General features: G+C 49.1%; 1 protein-coding gene and 1 pseudogene across 6 annotated transcripts in view; both read left to right on the top strand.

Annotated features, from left to right (window-relative positions):
* L3mbtl1 (L3MBTL histone methyl-lysine binding protein 1) overlaps window positions 1–14,137 on the top strand; it is a 29,662-nt gene extending 15,525 nt beyond the window's left edge. For 3 of the 6 annotated variants that reach the window (XM_048810923.1, XM_048810925.1, XM_048810926.1), the window contains 11 exons: window positions 975–1,126; window positions 1,499–1,596; window positions 2,140–2,225; window positions 2,391–2,501; window positions 2,942–3,056; window positions 3,474–3,573; window positions 3,751–3,948; window positions 4,056–4,105; window positions 7,474–7,631; window positions 8,047–8,109; window positions 11,455–14,137. In XM_048810923.1, coding sequence (XP_048666880.1) covers window positions 975–1,126; window positions 1,499–1,596; window positions 2,140–2,225; window positions 2,391–2,501; window positions 2,942–3,056; window positions 3,474–3,573; window positions 3,751–3,948; window positions 4,056–4,105; window positions 7,474–7,631; window positions 8,047–8,109; window positions 11,455–11,589 — 1,266 coding nt within the window. In that variant the 3' untranslated portion in view covers window positions 11,590–14,137. Of the gene's footprint in view, window positions 1–974; window positions 1,127–1,498; window positions 1,597–2,139; window positions 2,226–2,390; window positions 2,502–2,941; window positions 3,057–3,473; window positions 3,574–3,750; window positions 3,949–4,055; window positions 4,106–5,128; window positions 5,332–7,473; window positions 7,632–8,046; window positions 8,110–11,454 lie in introns of those variants that run through there. The other 3 variants (XM_048810924.1, XM_015480580.2, XR_007350434.1) reach the window with 3 other exon arrangements.
* A 2,942-nt stretch (window positions 14,138–17,079) lies between these two features.
* On the top strand, window positions 17,080–20,342 carry LOC107138035 (annotated as a pseudogene).
* Window positions 20,343–21,417: the final 1,075 nt, after the last annotated feature.

The following is a 21,417-nucleotide window of genomic DNA, read 5'->3' as shown; positions in this document are numbered from 1 at the left end:
TTTAGTTCTGTGGTGTAAGTCAAAGCCTCTATTCTGGGAGCTTCTTTTCTGCTAATATTGAGGCTCTCCTATTCATTCCAACTATTCACCCCACTACCCATTAACTCTATTCAAGGAGCTGGCAGCTTTATTTGGCAGCCAAAGTATCTCATGATCTCAAACAAAGGGTCTGAGAGCGTAGAGAACCCCCATTAGAGGTATTACCATAGTGGAGCTGGGGGTGTAGCTCAGTGCTACCATCCAGGGCCTGTTTGACATGCATGAGGACCTGGATTCGATCCCCAGCACTTAAAAATAATTACATAAATAGAGCAAGAACCACATTAAAGTTCCAGGGTCCCCATGGGCCAGAGATGCCACCATACTGCTCAGGCAGGGATAGTTAGACCCCTACCTAGTCCAGCTCCAGAGACCACACTCTCAGGTTCAAAGGTAACTGGTGGGGAACTGTTCAAATCCTGTCCCCTACCCATTGACTGGGGTTATGTTCCAACTCAGACTATTTAACTTCTAAAGTGGAAATCAGAACACTTATAGGACTATTGTAAAGATGAAGGGAGGTTATATCTTTTGAAACTTATGCCTGATACAAGGCAGGTGCCCAGTTAATGCTGGTCCCCTCCCGCTCCCTGCTTCCCTCCCTACCACCCCACTGTTGCCCCCAAGCCAGGCTAGGCCAGTACAGGAGACTGGTACTGAACGGTCAGAGTCTCTGGATAAAGGCATGGCCTCCTGCCAGTTACTTTCTGCGACAAGGCAGGCTTCCTCTGGGTGCACCTGGAGGCCTGAGTTCTGAGCGACAGAACGGTTATGATTCTGCCCTGGAGGGACCCTCATTCCCAGCCTATTTCTCCCACCCTCTCTACTTCCCACCCTCAGGGGGCCCTTCTAGGGAACCCACTCCTATGTTTGCTAGTAGGCTCTGGGCTAGCACTAGCCAGCCAGGCCATGGCAGCCCTTCTTCTTATCCCTAGAGTCCCCCACCCCTGGGCTTCCAGGTGGGCATGAAGCTGGAGGCTGTTGATCGCATGAACCCATCTCTCGTCTGCGTGGCCAGTGTGACTGACGTGGTGGACAGCCGCTTTCTGGTGCACTTTGACAACTGGGATGATACTTATGACTACTGGTACTTGGAGGCCTGCAGGGGGAGGGGGTGGCTGGGGGCGACTGCTTTCATATCAGGTGTCATGTGGCAACATTCAGATCTTGCTCAGCGTGGGGTAATCGGCTGTCCTGTGGGGTTGAGCTGTATCATAAGAAATGCAGCTCCCTATTACATGTGACATCTAAAGCTGCCCTGGCTGAGATGCACGTACACCGTGACCCACAGTTCCCCCTTAGACAGCATGGTGAGCTGGAGTTTTCAGTTAATGCAGCCGTTTTCTGACTGTATTGTCAGCCATCTGTCTCCCTCTTACTAAGAAGTAGGATGGGATGGCCCTGAAGCCACGCTGTGAGCGGACAGCAGGCTCAGCCCCCCACATTTCTCCTGGAACAGTGACGCGTTCTTGGATTTCAGGTGTGATCCCACCAGTCCCTACGTCCACCCAGTAGGCTGGTGCCAGAAGCAAGGGAAGCCCCTCACCCCTCCACAAGGTAACCCTGCACTGGGCGTGCACCCTTCCCAGCCTGGCCCCTCCTCCCTGTCCTCCTGCCCTTACCAGAACCTTGTTAGCCAGCTCTCTAGGGTTAGGGTAAGGGGACGGATATGGCTTGGAGCCTCCACTTCTTGGCCTAGGAGTTGAGTCTCCTTTGATTTTGGGAAAGTCCTGTCAAATCCTGTCTCTGGTGGGGTTCAGGGGAATAAAGTTAGAGGACCACCTCAGCAAGGAGCAGGGAGTCCAAAGCAGAGTGTGACCTTCCTCCTGGGAGCACCATGCTGGCCAAGCACAGTAGAGATTCAGACAGGACTGGAGTGGAGCAGCAGGGCCATGGGTGGTGGGGTCAGAGTCCCTGATGACCTGCTGCCCTTGCTTTACCAGCACCCGTCTGCCTCGGGAACCTGGGTGAGGGGCTGGCAGCAGTCATGGAAGGGATTCTGCTCCAAGGGTCTCGGCCCCTTCCTCGTTCCTCATTCCTGCTACGGGGCAGAGAGCTCGCCAGTCACCTTCTAGACATTGCTCTCATTTTCTTCTGTAGACTATCCAGACCCTGACAGCTTCTGCTGGGAGAAATATCTAGAAGAAACTGGGACCTCTGCTGTGCCCTCCTGGGCCTTCAAAGTGGTGAGTTGATGCTCCGTTTCCCTGGAGCTGAGCTCAGGAAGACATGGAGCCCTTAACCAGCCAGGATGGGCCCTGGCCTCCCTGAGTGCAGGCCGGTTTCCCTGGGTGTAGCACTTGGGCTCTCCTCAGCTAGGCCTTGGCCTGAAAATGACTATCCCCTTACAGCGACCTCCTCACAGCTTCCTGGTCAACATGAAGCTGGAGGCTGTGGACCGCAGGAACCCAGCCCTGATTCGTGTGGCCAGTGTGGAGGATGTGGAGGACCATCGCATAAAGGTGGCTCCGGGACCTAGGGCTGGGGGAGTGGACAGGTCAGTTGGGCAGGAGTTTGTGGACTAGCTAGAGGTTAAGGGCATGGCATGAGACAGGAAGATGAAGACGCTGGATCTCGTTTTTGCCTCATCAGCATCTGTCTTTTGTGGGCTTGAGCAAGTCACTTCTCTCTGAGCTATAGTCTTCTCTTCTGTCAGATGGACCGAATCATCCTTGTCCTAGGGACTGATGGTCCCTACATGGTGCCGGTTATGTAATGGGTGAAGCCCTTGGTGAACATGGGCCGAGACCAGTTATTGTGGAGTTGGCTCCGGGGTCCTTCCAGTCTAGGGTCTGCTTCCACAGGCCCTAGGGTTGGGAGAGCCTCATGGGGCTTGGAGGCCCTCTCGGCTGAAAAGGGCTTCATGAGGAACTCCTGACCTCCATGGGCTCTTCATCCCCAGCTCCACTTTGATGGCTGGAGTCACGGCTATGACTTCTGGATTGATGCGGACCACCCAGACATCCACCCCGCGGGCTGGTGCTCCAAGACAGGACATCCCCTGGAGCCTCCTCTCCGTGCGTACCCTAGGGCATCCCGTCCCTTGCCCTTCCCGGCAATCTCTGACAGCCCTTCCTTCTTTGGCCTGCCCAGGGGGCTCTGTCCCTCATAACCAGGTCTGACATAGAGGGCTTTGGTCCCACAGTGAGCTTCAGGATACCCATGCTCCCCACCTAGAACTGTCCACTACACTAAGCAGTGCTCCTGGCTCAGAGACCAAGGGCATGGCCCAAAGCATAAGAGAACCAAGTCTTCCCTCCCCAGCGATGGGCAGGTAGATGAATAGTGTGAGAATGGTGGCCTGACCTGGCTCAGGGCCCTGTTCCTGGGGACCCCGTTCCTAGTGCTGACCTCCTGAGTGGAAACCATCCCTGCCCTGCCCTCCCTGCCCTATCTCTAGGACTCTATGCTGACTTCTCTTCCTGCTCCTCCAGGGCCCAGAGAGCCCAGCTCCGCCTCCTCTGGGAGCTGCCCTCCTCTCAACTACAGGAGTCTGTCCCACACTAGGACCTCCAAATACAGCTTTCACCACCGGTGAGTAAAGGCCTCCTGCCTCAAGACACCGGGCATCTGTGGACCTTCTGGGAGGGTCTGCTTTGCACCAGCTGAGCGAGGCCCTTGGGGGTTCACCAAGACCTGCTGAATAGGGCCAGAGTTGGGGAGGACTCAGTGGGGACAAGTGGATCAGCCCAACTTCAGCCTTCTTCCCAGGAAGTGCCCCACTCCTGGCTGTGATGGCTCTGGCCACGTAACCGGCAAGTTCACAGCTCACCATTGCCTCTCGGGCTGCCCACTGGCTGAGAGGAACCAGAGTCGCCTGAAAGCGGAGCTGTCTGACACGGAGGCCTCAGCACGGAAAAAGAACGTCTCCAGTTTGTCCCCAAGGAAGAAGCCTCGCCATCATGGCCGGTGCGAAGGCCAGGGAGTGAGGGCCTGGGCTCTCTGGGTGCGGGGCCTCGTGTCCTCCTGGGCCAGACACTGATCCCCTGCCATGGACCTGGTCCCTCTCTCTCCAGGATTGGACGCCCTCCAAAGTATCGGAAGATGCCACAGGAAGATTTCCAGAGTAAGCCTGGGTCCTCTGCTCCTGGGTCCTCTACTCATGCTCCCAGTGGGTGCTTGTAACTGGTGGGGTGAGATTCCAGGGGCACCCAGAGCAGGAAAAGCTGGAAGGGAGTCTCTTTGTGACCGCAGAGTAGTGGCAAAAGCACAGGCAGGGCCCTGAGAGGCCTTGGGTTCCAGTCCCATGGCCTTGCTGTGCTGTGGTGCATGAAAAGGCACCAGATGTGGGCCTCTGGTTCTCCACTGTGAAGCAGATGATGCCCAGCTCTGCTATTCTGACTCTAGGCTTCCTGGGAAGGAGAGCAAGGCTGTCAGTTTCTAGCTGTTTAACATTGGGCAAGTCACTTAACCTCGCTGAGCCTCAGTTTCCATACCTGAAAACATAAATAAAACCTGCCTTTTGGGATGAAGATGTAGCTCAGTGATAGAGTGCTTGTTTGACTAGCATGTGCATGCCTTGGGTTCAATCCCCAGCCCTGCCAATAGAAAGAAAGAAAACCTGACTTTGATGTCAAGGCATGGGGGTGCACACCTAGTGACCAGAGGCTGAGACAAGAGAATTGCAAGTTCAAGGCCAACCTCAGCAATTTTTCAAGGCCCTAAGCAATTTAGTGATACCCTGTCTCAAAATAAACAAAAAGGACTGGGGCCAGGCATGGTGGTGCATGCTTATAATCCCAGGCACTCAGGAGTCTGAGGCAGGAGGATGGCGCATTCAAAGCCAGCATTTAGCAACTTAGAGAGGCTCCAAGCAATTTAGTGAGACCCTGTCTCTAAATAAAATATATAAAAGGGCTGGGGATGTGGCTAAGTGGCAAAGCACCCCTGGGTTCAATTCTTAGTACCAAAAGAAAAAAAAAAAAAAGGACTAGGGATATAGCTTTACAGTAAATCACCCCTGGGTTAAATCTCCTAGAGTACAAAAAAAAAGTCAATACCTGAAATAACAGTGGTCACTACTACCATTTTCTGAGCACCTGCTATGGGCCAGGCATTGTGCTGAGTTCTTCGTGTATACCCTCTGTAGCTCTCACAAGCAACTGTAATATATCTGAGAGAGGAAGAACAAGAGGCTCAGAGCAAATTCATTTGCTCAAGGCCATTCACCTTGTGAGAGGCTGAACTGGGATTCACACCTGACCTGACTTCTGCCATGTGCTTCAGGCATAAGACATAAAGCCCCTGATCCAAACGTCAGATTACTTCTCACTGCCCAGTGGATCACTTTGCGTAAGTCGCCATAGCAAAACACCACAGACTAGGTGGCTTAAGCAACAGGTGTTTGTTTCCCACAGTCCTGGAGGCTGAAAGTCAAGGTGTCAGCGGGAGCTCTACTTTCGAGGACTCCCTCCTTGGCTTACAGGTGGCCGTTTTCTTGCTGTGTCCTTGCACGGTCCATCTAACATGCGTGGGCACTCCTGGTCTCCCATGGTGCATCCAAATTCCCAGAGCCTTGTGTACTTATTTTTTCTGGTAGTGACAGTACCCCTCTTTGGATAGCAAGGCCTAAGTAAGATGGTCATGTGGGATTCTGAGCACAGTGAGTAGCAGTTGTCTTAGTAGTCTGTCTTGCTGGACTCCCTCTTGCCGTTTCATGCTGTGTCCTCTTGGTGCAAACAGAAGGCACCTCCTGCAGCCTCAGGCCTGGTGACAAGGGTCTAACCAGCCTCTAGAGCCTCAGATGAAGACTTCTGAGGATTAAACTGTAGTGGGTACCTACTCTGCCCACCTTGGTTGCCTGGTCAGCTTCCATTGCAGGACCAAGTTCTGACCTCCAGAGGGCACTTGCTAACCAACCTGTAGGATTCTTAGGAAGTTATTCTTTCCAATGACTGAGACCACAGCCCAAAGAGGGGAGAAAGGACTCACCCGAGGTCCTGAGGCACAGAGCCCTGGTCTCTGACCTCTGTGCTCTAGCAGCTGGTCTCGCACCCAGAAGGGCAACCTTCTGGAGGGGATTCTCACACATCCATGGCAGACCTCAGTGCAGGCTTGGGCTTGCTGTAAACTGCCCCATGGGGAGTGCTCTGTGACAACGCTTGGCACTGATGGCTCTGGCGTCTCCAGGAGCGGTAGCGCCAACTCGGATGTGCAGCGAGATGGTTGAATAAGAAGCTATAACTTGCCTGTGAGCGCCTCACTGTGTTCTGGGAAGGGGAGATAAAGAGGGACACTCCTGACAAACTTGGTGTGGCCTCCAAGCCCACTCGAGGCCATGAGGAAGATCAAACCCAGGACTTCAAAGAGGGAGCACCTGGGTGGACAAGAGGCCAAAACGTGGCCAGGTAGAACAAGGTGCTAGTAGATCTCAAGGGAGATCCTGGGTGTGCCCTGATGGGCCAACAAAAGAGCTGGCTGATGGAGTGGGCAAGCAGTTCCTTGGAGGTACTCAAGGGGACTATCAGGAGGGCAGAACTCAGGTTGGGCTGATGAGCAGAGGGCAGCAGAGAGGACAGCTGCAGAAGAACGTCAGTCAGTGGGGCTGGTGATGATCCCTGAGGTCACGTGTGAGGAGCAGGAAGATCAGGGAGAAAGGCTGAGGCTCACGAGAGGGCAGAATGGTCTCTGGCCAGCAGGGGAGACATGGAGAAGAGGGTGCTGGAGTTGCTTTATTCATCAGCATCCAGAATTAGCACCAAGCAAACAGGAAGAACAGCTCCCCTGCATAGGGGGCAGTGGCAGGGCAGATCCCATGCACAAATGGCCACACTGCCCAAGGCAGCCAAGGCCAGAGAAGGAGGGCAGGGCCAGGTTTGTCGGAGCAGCCTGAGGTGGGTGAAGTCCAAATGGCTGAGCGCCAGGCTTGGACAGGAGAAGGCCTAGCAGAGCAGCATCAGTCACCAGATCCATGGAGCCAGAGATTCCCGAGCATATCAGGAAGCAAAGTGACAGGCAGCTGGGAGTGTCTAGTGCCAGAGCAGGCAGGTAGGGCAGGTGTCTGAGACAGAATCACCCTGGCTCTGAGCTGGCTGGGCCACAGCACTTTGGAAAGGAGGGCCAACAGAACGCACTTCTCACATCAGGGCCAAGCCTGTTTGGATGGTGGGGACAACTTTAATGCAAGACATCTAGAGAACGGTGTCTTTGCAGATGCCACACAACTCCACTGAGACCGCATCCTCTCAGGGCTCAGGTTCCTGTAGCCACTCTTTATAGTTTACCTGAGTCTGAGTGAGGGACCACTGACCAGAGGGAGTAGCCCCAGGTAAGGAGTCAGGGGATGCAGGTCACCCTCTTGGCTCTGTGAGCTACCAGAGGGACCCCTGGTCCTATCTGCTGGCCAGCCTGTCTCCCATGCTGTATGGGTGTGAGTGGGCTCTGGGGAACACACCGGTCCTCAGCATCAGCCTCCGGCCTCTGCCTCCCCTGCAGCGCTCACCCCCGATGTCGTGCACCAGTCCCTCTTCATGTCGGCCCTGTCGGCCCACCCGGACCGCTCGCTCTCCATGTGCTGGGAGCAGCACTGCAAGCTCCTGCCTGGAGTGGCGGGCATCTCGGCCTCCACAGTCTCCAAGTGGACCATCGAGGAGGTAAGGAGCCATTCCTTGGCCTCCCCCTATTCCCTGCCCTCCCTCTCCCTCTCACCACGCCCTGTGGGAGGGCTCAGGAGGGGCCTGGTCAGGTAGAGCCCTGTACCTCCCCTGCTCGTCCTTCCCGTCACAGTCCCTTCCAGTTGCCCTGGGGCTGACCTAGACGCTGTGCCAAGGCCCATCATGGCAGATGGGGAAGGGCCGGAAACCTAGCTGGGGAGACAGATTTCAGCCCTGGGCTTGAAGAGCAAGGAGCCTTACCTCGCACGCCCACCAGCATGGAGACCCAAGATCTCTGAGGCTGAGAAAAATCAGCACTGGCCCAGCCCAGAAGGCCCCAGGGCCACGTAGGTGAGCCCTCGCTCCACTCACAAGCCCCATCCCCTTGTCAATACATCTCCTTTGGTTTTTCAAGGTCTTTGGCTTCGTTCAGACTCTGACAGGTTGTGAGGACCAAGCACGCCTCTTCAAAGATGAGGTAAGGTGCAAGTGCAGAGTGGGGGACAGAGACAAGGTCACTGTGTCATTGAGACAGCAGGAAGCAGGTGCTCTCATCAGTGCTGCCCAAGCCAGTGCCTCTGTTGCCCACCTGGGTGAGACTAGTCAGTGACCCATGTCTCTGTGAAGAATCTGATGTGGGCTGTGGCCAGCTGGGGCCACTGTGTGTTCAGAACATCTTCAGGAAGGAGACGCTGCTTTTTGCCCAGTCTTTTGTTTGCAGAAGTTGGCTTTCCCAGTGAGGGGCAGTAAGTTCACACCTGTCTGTAGTTTCTTTTTCTTTCTTGGTGCTGGGGATCAAACCCTTGGCTTTGCACAGGCTGAATGGGCTCTCTACCACTGATCTGATACCCCAAGCCCAAAGCATATTTTGAATAATAAGGGTCTTAACACACACTTCAGATGGAGACCCAAGAGTTTTGCAAAGACAAGAAGCAGTGAGTGATAGGTAAGAGGAAGCCAGCTCTGGAGATGGGCTGGGTTGAAATTTCAGCTTGCCCAGTTCGAGCTGCATCTTGTCTGTAGAATGGAGATAAAGTGAGTAGTGATGAGAACCATCTTGCAGAGCCATTGGAAATGAAGAGTGAATCATAATGCCAGAGTGTCTAGCATAATTGTATCATTAGTGTGTGTACATACTATGCATACCTACATACACACTCTCGCATAGAGTAAGCAATAGATAAATCATGTCACTGTACCAGCGTGCCTGGTACAGTGGGGGAATCTATAAATGGTAGTTCTGGGTTTCAGTGCACAGTTGCCCTTAAAAAAAGAACTTTATTATGACTCTCCTAATTTGTAAAGTTTGAAACCTTTGGGTTTGTCTAGGGCTTCCCTCCAAACATTATAAACATTCTTTCTGTACAACCCTTTCCACTCAGGGCAGCATGATCTCAGCTGCTCACAGCTGCCCACTGTAGGTCAGTGCCTGTAAGGAGAATACTCCTCTTTCCCTGGAAGAATGTCCAGACCCCGCATGGTTTCTCCCTCTGTTCCTGTGCAGTGAGCTTCCCACCTCCTCCCTGTTCTGGGTGCTTCTCTTGCCTTCTGTGTTGCTGATCTGATCTTTGTGTTTGTATCCAGAATCAAGTGGAAATGTTTTTATTTTTTATTTTTATTTATTTGGTACTAGGAATTGAGCCCAGAGGCACCTAACCACTGAGCCATATCCCCAGCCCTTTTTATTTTTTATTTTGAGGCAGATTCTGGCTATATTGCTAGGACCTCACTATGTTGCTAAGGTTGGCTTTGAACTGCCTGTCTCCCAAGTCACTGGGATTATAGGTATGTGCCACTGCGCCTGGCAAGGGGAAATGTTTTTAAAAACTAGATAACCTGGAATGCGTTGGGCTGCTGCTCCCCTAGATGTTTTTTTTTTTTTTTTTTTTTTTTTGGTTTGAGGATTTTTGGTGCTGGAGATTGGACCCAGGCCTTGTGCATGCTAAATATGTGCTTTCTGCTTATCTGTGTCCCTTGTCCTATAAGGTTTTAAAATATAAGTAAAGCAAAAACACTCATCTTAAAAGTACAGTGCCACAAGTTTCCTGCAATGTGTACACATGAACCCAACACTTCACCAAGACAGGAAACACTTCCATCATACCAGAAAGTTCTTTTTAGTCAGTCCCCAAAAGACAACCACTAATTTTTAGCACTAAAGATTAGCGTGCCTGTTCTTGCACTCAGATAAATGGAATCTAACAGCCTGGACTCTTTTGGGTCTGTCTCTTTTTGCTCAATGTAATGTTTTGGAGGTTTTCCCTGTTGCCAAGGGGACCTGTAGCTTGTTCACTGCTGAGTGGTACTCCATTTTATGAACATGTCTCAAACCTCCTGTTCATGGACATCTGGTTGTTTTCTCTCTGCTGAGTCTCTAGCCCGAACAGCTTCCCTCCTGGGCTCTTTTCATCTCACTCCCTCCTCCAGTCCCCACCCCCCCAACACTCTCTTCATGCCCTATCCCCTGGGATTAGCAGTTATCAGCATTTCCTATGTTTGCTTCTTCCTATTTTTGAATAATATTAAATAAATTACACACACTATGGCGTTTCACCCTCAGTACTTCTGAAACTAAGAACTTCTACATGACCACAACATCCTCATTTCCCGCAAAATTGGCAGAGTTCCTTGATATCACCCCATGCCCAGCCTGTGTCCGAGCTTCCCTATTTGCCCCAGAACTTTAGGGGTTTTTTTGCAGTTTTGAGCCTGGATCCAAACAAGACCCACATACCTGATTTTGGTTGTGATGGCTCTTGAGTATCTTCTAGGAGTCCCCCTCCCTCTTTTGGTTTATTTCTTTTTTCTCTTGATGCTTTAAAAAGTCTTGCAGAATATTCCCTTCTGGATTCGTCTTGCTTCCTGTGGTGTCACTTAACGTGCTCCTCCGTTTCCTGTGTGCTATAAGCTAGAAGTCAGATATGAAGGCTTGGTTAGATTCAGGTTGAATCCCTCCCAGCGCGCGCGCGCGAGCTCTCTCTCTCTCTCTCTCTCTCTCTGGCAAGATAGGTCAGAGGGCACAGTGTGTCTCGCACTGCACTCCATCAGGATGCACAGTGACCAGCTGTCTGCTGTTAGCAGCACTATGTTTGAATATTGGGTTCATGTGAGGACAACAGCATTTTTTTGTTTTATTGTGGGGGGTCATTTCATTGTTGTTGTTTGTCTTTTGGGCATTGCAAAGGTATTAATCACACAAAGAGGTCTTACACAGATTGCAGAGGAGTCAGGAAACATTTGTAAAGTGGATGACCAGTGAATGAAGCTACTTAGAAGGTGGGCAGAAGGGCTTCGTGGGGGTGTGATCCATGCAGCCTCCCAGGGCCACCCCCGTAGAAGAACCCCACTCATGGCTTAATGCTCACTATTACTATCTTGAAATTCTTAATAATTTTTGAACAAAGGGCTCTCTGTTTTCATTTTGTACTGAGCCCCATAATTATGGAGCAGTGGCAGGTTTTTTTGAAGCTGCTGTCCGTGAGAACTCTGGAGACATCTTGCAAATGCAAACCATGAAACTCAGACTGGCCAACTGAAAGAGAGAGAGGGCATGTGTGTCACACGGGGAGCAAGGGCTATCTTTCTTTCCTTCTCCGTCCCCATTGCTGTCTTCCTTTTCTCCTTTCTCCTCCCTTCTCCTTTCTCCTTGTCCTTCCTCTTCCTCTTCCTCTCTCCCTCTCCTTCCCTTCCCCCCCATTTAACATCCTTTATTCCCATTTTCTTTCTCCCTCCCCACTCCCCACGCATACTCCCACCTTTCCTGCACCCCCTTCCCCATGACCCTTCCCACCTTCTCCTCTTTCCACCCCCCTCAACCCCTCAGATGATTGACGGCGAGGCCTTCCTTTTGCTGACACAGGCGGACATTGTGAAGATCATGAGCGTCAAGCTGGGCCCAGCCTTGAAGATCTATAACGCCATTCTCATGTTCAAAAATGCTGATGACACCTTAAAGTGACTGACCTGGGGCTGGGTCCTCCTCTGGTCCTTGCTGGACCTCCGCTCAGCTGATGCTTCCTTCCTGACTTGAGTTCCTCATACCCCCTCCTGCGTCCCCTCCCCTTTATCTGACCAGGGCTGGCCCTTTCTAGAAGGTACATGGAGCAGAGGAGCCCTAGGGAAGGTGGAGTCCTGGCTCCCGGCGTTCTGGAGTTCATTTGCCTCCAGATGCACTGGTGTGGCTGCGACTGAGCTGGGGTCATGGCTGATGGAGTAGGTGCCCGGCCTGAGGCAGCCCCACATCTCCAGCCAACTTGTGTTGTCACCTAAGGGTCTTTTCCTTAGCAGGGGAGACGCGCGTGGTGGGGCAGCAGTCCTCAGTCCGAGGCCCTTTTTCCTCTTTGGCGTCTCTGTGCTTTTCTCTCGTTGGCTCCTTTCTTCCTACCCAGAAGTGACCCTGCCACACACATTTATGCATTAAGGTACCTCCTCCCTTTCTGCCTGCTGGTCTTTTGGCCCTTATTCTGCTGCCTGATTTCCTGGGCAGTGCCCCCAAGTGTAACCCAGCCAGACCCCATGACCCTTGCCCCTTAGACGTGGAAACCTCAGAAACCTCAGAAACATGTCCACAGGGGCCTCCCGGGAGCCTCAGGCTACCCTCCTCCCTTTGGCCCAGCAGTGGAGGAGACTTGGCCACCATGCTTCTCCTGTATGCCCTGTCGTCCTGCTCGGCATTTCAGTGCCAGTTCTGGTTCCAGCAGAGAGCCCCAGGCGGAGCTGGGTTGACAGCTGGCAGAGGTCGAGTTTCACTGCTGCTTCCCACACCCCCTCTCCATGTTGAGCCTGGGGAAGAGGAAGCCCCATCTGATAGGTGACCCAGGCCAGAAACCAAACCAAGAATGTGTCAGACAATCTCGGGTCGGGCCAGAGGGCAGCTCCAGCCCGAGCGGTGGCACCAAAAGCTGAGAGAGCACCTTCTCTGCCACCGTGGCTCCCAGCCAAGGCAGTGCCTGCGGGCTGAGGGCCCCAACCTGCCAGGCCCCCTGCTGTGAGAATGTAGCACCTGTCCAGCACCCCCATGACTTCCCTTACATGTTTACCACTCGCTCTTGAGGAGCCTTACAAAGACCACCTGCAGTCAGGAATTTGGAAGGCGAACTCCTCTGGATGCTCCAGGTCCCCTAAGTCATTCTTAGCACTTTCCATCTGTCTTGCACTGCCACTTGGGTCCTTGTGGGCTCTGGGACATGGACCTCGTCTTTCAAGTGGCGACCCAGGTTCCTCTAAGCCACTGCCAAACCTGCCTCCCAACCTGGGTCAGCCCCACATGGAGGCGAAGAGCCCACAGCAAGCTCCCGTGCCCCCGGGGGCTGAGATGGGCCTGTGGGTGGTGAAGCCAGGGGTTCCAGAGACCCCTTCGCAATCATCTGGGGTGTGTGTGTGTGTGTGTGTGTGTGTGTGTGTGTCACTCTCAGACGTGTTTGATGGGTGTAGGTGTGAGGTTCAGTGTTGGGAATATATCAAGGGCTATTATTAAAATATAAAGCTTTATTTTTTTCTTAGAAGTGGGAACCCAAAGTTCTATTGATTTCCGCCACAGCCCTAGAGGGCCACTCTCCCATGCAGGCCAGACACACTCCAGCTGACCTCTGTGGAGCTTCAAGTGTCCCTTCCCTTTCAGCCCTCAGAGGCAGCCCTGAGCACAGCTTTCGTGGGAGAACACTGGGCAGGCCCTGCCACAGGTTGGGTGGCATTGCTGCCCCCTTGGCTGAGATGAAGAGAGGCAAGTAAGTCTGCACCTCTCTTTCCTCTGAGCTGTTCAGGTGGCAGCAGAACTGGTCAGCTGGTCCTCAGTCTGCTCCCAACTATAGGACGGAGAGGCATCCAGTGCTCACAGCTGGTGCTGTGGGGCCTCGCCACTGAGGACAGGGACTGGAAACCTTTGCCACACAGGCCTGCCAGCCACCTCATGTCTGCCTGTGGGCAAGATGGTGGAGGAAAGGGCCCCAGGCCTCCCAACTTCAAGGCTTCAGCAGTTGTGCGTCAATGTCAAACTCTTTGGAAAGAAGTCAAATCATAAGGAAGTAGAAAGAATTCTGCCTTCTGTCTACCCCACTACCCCTCACCCCACCGTGTTCCCGAATGAGGTCACTGTACCTTGACCTGGAAGTGTGGGAGGGTAGGAAGCGGGCAGTGGCTCCAAGTGCCCTGTGCCCTGCTCTCTAGCAACAGGCCCCACCTACACTTTGGCCCTGGCAGGCTCGCCTAGTACCTGCCCTGCCCTAGCCAGAGACAGGGATGACCTTTCTGTTTAATTTCTGAGGCAGAGAGAACGGTCCCAGAGTTTGACATTGAAGTCTGTTTGCACTTTCATTCACATGCACTTTGGTGGGGTTACATTTTTGCACTTGCCTATTGTGTGTGTGTGTGGACGCGTGCGCGCATGTGGGTTGAAAGAATCCTCTGGTTTAAGCTAAAGTGACCCTTGAAGGAGACAAATTTAGAAACAAAATATAGTGTTATATGTCAGTGTATTGAAACAAATAAATTTCAACAACTGGATGATACGCAGTCAGAGTCTGTTTCGGTTTTCCTGGTAAAATACCCAAAAAACACGGAGTGAGTGAATACTACTGTCACCGGTACCAAGAATCTTAAGTGCTCGCCTTGCTATTGGTTAGAGGTCCTGAAGAATTTGGCTTTTATACTATTTTAAAGGTAAGAAACAAAGGATAAGGAGAACTGGGTACATCTGTCTACGGGGAATGAGTGAGCAACGAGAACCGTGGAGAAGAGCAGGGAATGGACTTGATCCTTGTCATGCTATGAACGGTCATGGGCAGAAAGGTCGAGGAAGCCTCCAGTTTTTGAAAAAAACATCAAGCTTTGAGGTGGGGAAATGTCAACCTGAAGGGTTGGAATGTAAGTTCCCCAAGCCTGTGAGCAGGTAGGAATGTGGTAGAAATGTCACGTTCAGACACTTTGGCCCTTTCTTGCCAATACCTTTAATTCCTTTGCTCTGCGGCTCTTCCAGGCTACTTGGCTAGGAGAGCGCAACCCTGGAGCTCACATTCTCCACCTCCTCCAGGAGCTCACCTGACTGCACAGACAGGTGCCAAGGTGGCCCCGCCCTGGCCTTGAGTGAAGGGAACCCTCAGGGCTGCCTGCTCCCTAGATGCCCTGAGGGAGCGAGCACTGCCTTTTCTATGCTCCTTAAACCACCTCCCCCATTACTTCTCCTTTACTTCAATAGGTGGCCTCCCCACCTGTGTCACAGAGAAAATGAAACACCCCTCTTGCTGCCACCTCCTCTGCATGACCCTCTGGCCTGCATCCATCCTTCCCTCTTGCTCTCCTATCACAGCAGAAGAGCTGATCATCCCACTCCTCAGAAGCTAATCTTTTATCAGCCATGGCTGCCACAAAAATGGAGGGCGAGGCACTGGAATGTATGAAAGGGCTTAAAATGTGATTGCAGAAATGAAAACACTTTTTTTTTTTCTTTTTTTGTACCAGGAATTGAACTCAGGGGCACTCAGCCACTGAGCCACACCCCCAGCCCTATTTTGTATTTTATTTAGAGATAGGGTCTCACTGAGTTGCTTAGCGCCTCGTTTTTGCAGAAGATGGCTTTGAACTTGTGATGCTCCTGCCTCAGCCTCCCCAGCTGCTGGGATTATAGGCATGTTCCACCATGCCTGGCAAAATACAAGTTTTGTAAGATTAAAAAAATGAAAAATAGGAAAGAGTTAAAAAATTCCAAAAACTAGTTGGAAATCTAATACACAACAAATAGGAATTCCAGTGATAGAAAATAGAAAGCAAATTATTATTTTTTTTTTCTCAGTACTCCAAACCCAGGACTTGGGAACATGTTAGGCATTCTACTACTGAGCTCCATGTCCAGCACAGAGAAAGCAAATTATGTTAATTAAAAACCAATGTAGGGGCTGGGGCCGGGTCACTCAGTGGTAGAGCGCTTACCTAGCACATGTGAGGCACTAGGCTTAATCCTCTGCACTGCATATAAATAAATAAAGATATGTGTCCATCTACAACTAAAAAAATTTAAAAACAAATGTAAAGCTGGAGGTGCACACCTGAATCCCAGAGACTTGGGAGGCTGAGGCAGGAGAATGTCAAGTTCAAAGCCAGCCTCAGCAACTTAGTGAGACCCTGTCTCAAATTTAGAAAATAAAATAAAAAGGGGTGGGAAGGCTGGGGATGTAGCTTGGTGGCAGAGTGCTTGCCTAGCATGCATGAGGCTCTGGATTTGATCTCCATCACCACAAAAAAAGTAAATAAAAAGGGCTGGGGATGTAACTCAGTGGTGGAGTGCCCCTGAGTTCAATTTACAGTACCAGAAAGAAAAAGAAGAAAGTAAAAAAAAAAAAAAAAAAAAAAAAACTTCTCCAAATTGAGAGATCACTCTGAATGCCTAGTAAAGATATGAAAGGAATGACACCAAGATACACTGTTGTGAAATGTCAGAGTAATGAGAATAGAAGATCCTAAAAGCTCTCATAATAAAGGGACATGAAGTACAATGACCCTGTACGATCCTAAAGGAAGAGATAAGCCAAGTTGTCAACCAAGTGTGAAAGTAGAGCATTTTCAAACACAAGATTTGAGACCTTGTATGCATCTTTCCTTGGGAAGCCACAGAAGAATGTGCTACATCAAAATGATTTTTATTTTTTATTTTTTGCAGGGCTGGGTTTGAACCCAAGGCCTTGCACATGCTGACAAATGCTCGACCTCTGTGCTACATCCCTAGTACCCCCATTTTAAATTTTATTTTGAGACAGGGTCTCACTAAGTTGCCAAGGTGGTCTTGAACTTGTGATACTCCTGCCTCAGCATCTAGAGTATTCAAGAAAATTGAATATACAATCATGCATCCTATAATGACTCTCCAGTCAATATTGGACTGCACAGAAGACGGTTGGTCCCATAAGATTAAATCAGCTTATGACATCATGGCCATCTAGTTTGTATAAATGCTCTCTATGACGTTTGTATGACAAAAATCCCCTAATGTCTCATTCAACATATACCCCCATTGTTAAGCAACACACGACTATTTATGTATGTTCTATGTATGTACTGAATATATATTTATGTTCTGTATACATATGCATTTTCTCAAACCTCCAAATGAGGCAATTATAACTTAACTGCAGGGAAAGCAGAAGTGTGTGTTTGGATGGGCAAGATCTAAATATTCTCTCCTGGGTAGGAAGGAAAGCCTTTGAAAATATATTAAACTGTATTAAATTGAAAGATGGAAGAATACAAGGATAAGCATATTATTTAGACACGTGGAGGTAAATACCAAAAGAAACATCTAAAAAAGGTGAGGGATGACTGCTGGGCACAGTGGCTCAGATCTATAACTCCAGCAACTCAAGAGGCTGAGACAGGAGGATCATAAGTTCAAAGCCAGCCTGGGCAACTTAGCAAGTAAGACCCTCTGTCAAAAATAGAAAGGACTGGGGATGAAGCTCAGTGGTAGAGCACCTCTGGGTTCAGACCCCAGTCTCTCTCTCTCTCCTCATTCTCTCTTTCATAAGTGTGCTTGTGTGTGCGCATGCATGTACACACACATTCAAGGAATGAACAAAGGACTGATTTTTTCATTATCTACCTAGTAGGCCTATTTGATTTTTAACTTTATGCATTTTTCACTTTCTAAAATCTTTTCTTTTTTAAAAAGAAAACTCGGGGCATGCTGCAGGGATGGAACGTTGCTAGAGTTCGCGGGTCTGGCTGCTGGGGGCTGGAACCCCCAAAGCGGGAATCTGGGAGGCGGGCAATTGTGCAATTAATGCAGGTATTTAAAACTCCTGAACCTGTGGACGCCATGCACAGGAAGCACCTCCAGGAGATTCCGGACCAGAGTAGCAAAGTTACCACCAGCTTCACGTGAGGATGGGATTCCAGCAAGACATCTGAGCTGCTGTCAGGCATGGGGGTCTCCGTCCTAGAGAAGGAGGAGGTGGACAGTGAGAACATCCCCCAGGAACTACTCTCTAACCTGGGCCACCCTCAGAGCCCCACACAGAAATGGCTGAAATGCAGAGGGAGTGACAAAGACTTTGTGGTCACCCGCAGGCCTAAACTCAATTGAGAGAACTTCCCCAGTGTTTCGTGGGACTCCCTCCCACATCAGTTGCTCCTGGGGATCTTCTCTTGTCTCTGCTTCTCATCTGCTGAAAGTCTCTGGTGTTTGTAAGAGGTGGTACTGCGTTGCGTTTGACGAATCTCTCTGGCAAACCTTGGATCGCACAGGTAAAAATCTGCACTCAGATGTGATTGTTCGTCTGTTGTCTGGAGGCTTGGTGGCCTTCGGCTGCCCCCGATCATTTGTGGGCCAACCCTTGGTTGAACATTGCAGCCCTTTTCATGTTCAGCATTTGGATCTGTCGAACTCAGTTATAAACATATCTACCCTCCATGGCATTCTGTCTCAGTGCTCCAAGTTGCAGAATCTAAGCCTGGAAGGCCCTATAGCTTTCTGATCCCATTGTCAATAATCTTGCACAGAACTCAAATTTAGTATGACTCGACCTTTGTGGGTGTTCTGGATTTTCTGAATCGGCCCTGAAGACTCTGCTAAGCAGCTTTTCCAGACAGGATGAGCTGAACCTCTCCTGGTACTATGAGTTCACTGAAAAGCATGTGCAGGTGGCTGTCGCACATGTGTCAGAGACCATCGCCCAGCTGAATCTTAGTGGCTACCGAAAGAATCTTCAGAAATCAGATGTCTCTACCTTAGTTAGAAGATGCCCCAACCTTGTCCATCTGGACTTAAATGACAGTGTCAAGCTAAAGCATGACTGCTTTCCAGAATTTCTCCAGCTCAGCTACCTCCAACATCTGTCACTCAGTCGGTGCTATGATATAATTCCTGAAACTCTACTTGAACTTAGAGAAATTCCCACACTAAAAACACTATAAGTTTTTGGAATCGTGCCAGATGGTATCCTTCAACTGTTAGGGGAAGCCCTTCCTCATCTGCAAATTAATTGCTCCTCTTTCACCACCATTCCCAGGCTTACTGTTGGGAACAAAAAGAACCAGGAGATATGGGGCATCAGGTACCAACTGACACTGTAAAAGCCCAGCTGTCTATGAAGTTATTTCTTGCAGGATGGTGTCTCCTCTTTCTTTGGAATGGGGAAAGTAGGCAGGAAGCCCAATTACTGGAGCACTGGGCTAGTTTTTATTATTCGTTTTCCCTTAACCTTTATCCTGCAAGTAAATTAGGAAACCGTTTTCAAGGGAAAAAAAATGAAGTATTGCCCTTTTTTAAATGACTATAAAAGCTTCTGTCAATGCTATGCCCTTAAGAGCCTAAGTTGTAGGCCATCAGAAAGTTTAGGAGTTTGAGCCTATGATTTCAATTTACTTTTTTACATAGCAAAATTTATGCCATCTTTTCCAAGTGCCCTTTGGATTAAGTCTTATGTAGAATCAAGCTTAAAAAATGACTTAAGGCTAATGATTTTTAAAGCCTTTGTGATAACTTTTATCTATTTAATTTTTCAGTATTGTTTAATAAGACATAGTTTGGAAGAACAATAAGCTATGTGTAGGGTAGGCTGAACAGAAAGAGTCATAAGATAGTAGCATTTAAGGTATCTGGGAATTAAAAAAAAAAACATTTCACTTTATCTTAAGATTTGAAATTAGCTTAACAGAAACATAGCCCCACATCTTAAACCCTCAAACAAATTAAACATACGGCCAGAGGTATAGAGTTGGTATAGGATGTAAAGGCTCAAGAAGTAATTTTCTATGCCAGGTTAATCAGAAGTATCCTTTAATATCACTAAGGCACTGTGTTCCTGAAATATAGTTATGGTTTCTAATTTTATAATCAAATTACGTTAACATGAGTTGTTTACCTTTTAAATGAGTTGCTTTGTTTCAGGAAGGTGATATTAACCTAATCAGTCTCTATTCTTGAAAAATTGGAAGAGTTCTGAACTGATACTGCCTGCTGTTTTCCTTTAGTGCTAAGTTTATTTGTATATTACTCTGGAATCAAGTATTTTAAATTGCCTTTTTTAAAAATGGTCTTTCTCAATAATTGTTTGAAACTACCCCTTTATAGGGTTACTGATCCTAAGAATTGCTTGTTCCTATAAATCAGAAGTACACACTAGAAGCACGTGTATTTTCCATACAGTTTTAGGACAGTCTGCACTGGCACCTATGTAAGAGTTAGTACTCAGGTGTTGAACCTTTTGGTAATATGAGTGGGTTTGTTTTTTAAAAAAACCTCTCATCAAGGCAAAAAAGATCAAGTTCTGCTTTTTAAAAATCACAAAAACACTAGTTTTAAGTCAGTGACCTCCCCATATGTGCAAAATGTTACAAAAAGCCAAAATCCATCATTTTTTCTCTTAACTGGTTTTACTTAAATCAAAGATTTTAAATGTTAGAAACAGTAGCATGATGTGCCCTTATCTGCTCAGACCTAAGGAAGAAAATTTTAAAGTACACAAGGAGATGATTATGTGTCTATTTCTTATTAGTTTAAAAGTGCTAAATACTACTTGAAATTATTGTTTACAGATTAGTGACAAGGGCTGGTGTAGGATCTGGTTGGGCTTACTTCCGGGTGCCCTCAAACATACAGTGCCTGTACTTCCAAACTCAAGTCCAGCCATAGGCTATTTTGCCAACGTGTCGGAGTAATCTGTATTTTTGTATATGATTTCTACTTTTATAAACTTGTTTTAAAATAAAACACATTTTTATTAAAATAAAGTAAATAAAAAAGAAAACTCGGGCCATGTCTCACCTCTCTGTGAGTCTGTTGACTCAAGGATCCTGCTTCCAGCTCATGTGAGTAGCACATTTTTTTGTTCTGACCCCAAGCCTGCTATTTACTCTGCCTATGGACGAATTCACAGGTGGGGACAGTGGTGGGGTCAGAGGACAGAAAAGTGGGCTAAGAATGTCAAGGTGGAGGGAATCTTCATGGAGGTGGGTTCCCAGTGGTTCAGTCCTTTGGCATCCTTCTTCTCATCCCAGAGAATGTCTTTGACCTTCAATATTCAAACAACGGAGTCTGTCCAAGACCCGGACATCCATCAGAAAAGGAACAAAACACAAGGGTAGTGAATTAATCCCACTCTATCCAGTGCAATGTGGCTGTTAAAAAAATAAAGTGAATCACTCTGTGTTAACATGGAAAAATGTGAGAAAAAGAGTTGCTGAAATTATGTGTCATAAAGCCCTATTTTCTGGGGGAAAAAAACATTCCAATGTGTAGATGAGGGCATAGACCAAAGTCTGCAAGGATTGGTACTTACCTCTGGAAATGAGATTGAAGGTGGGTTTGGGGAAGGGAAGGTTTCACTTGTTATTTGACATTCTTCTGTCTATTGAAATTCTTTGATACAATTTGTGCAATCACACCATTGTGTGGGTTTGTTAAAACCAACTCTGGAAGTTCAGGGAGGAGGAGCTTGGTGGAGTGCCAGTGCAGAGGCAATGAAAGGTATGGGACCCTGGCTGTTGTCCTCATTTGCTCTGTGCACTTGGGCCAGTCACCTCCCCTCTCCAGGCCAGGGCCAGACACGTGCTTATGTGTGTGTTGGTGGAGGTGGAGAATTCAACCCTGCAGGACATCAGAGCGGTCCATTTTAAAAATAACAGACTTGACCATGAAATTTTACTGAAAAGTCACTGGTGGAAGCAGAGTGAAAGTCAAACTCTGAGTTGCTTAGAGCAGAAGTTACTGGGCGAGGCTTTTCCCACCTGTCCAGGGGGCCAGCCCTGCCCCTGCCCTGAGTTAGAACACTTGACCCGCACAACTCTCGGTCATCACAAG

Source organism: Marmota marmota, unplaced genomic scaffold, assembly GCF_001458135.2.
Source record: "Marmota marmota marmota unplaced genomic scaffold, marMar, whole genome shotgun sequence".
Taxonomy (NCBI): Eukaryota; Metazoa; Chordata; class Mammalia; order Rodentia; family Sciuridae; genus Marmota; species Marmota marmota.
The sequence above is the reverse complement of the archived record's forward strand: the minus strand, read 5'-3'. Positions and strand labels throughout refer to the sequence as shown.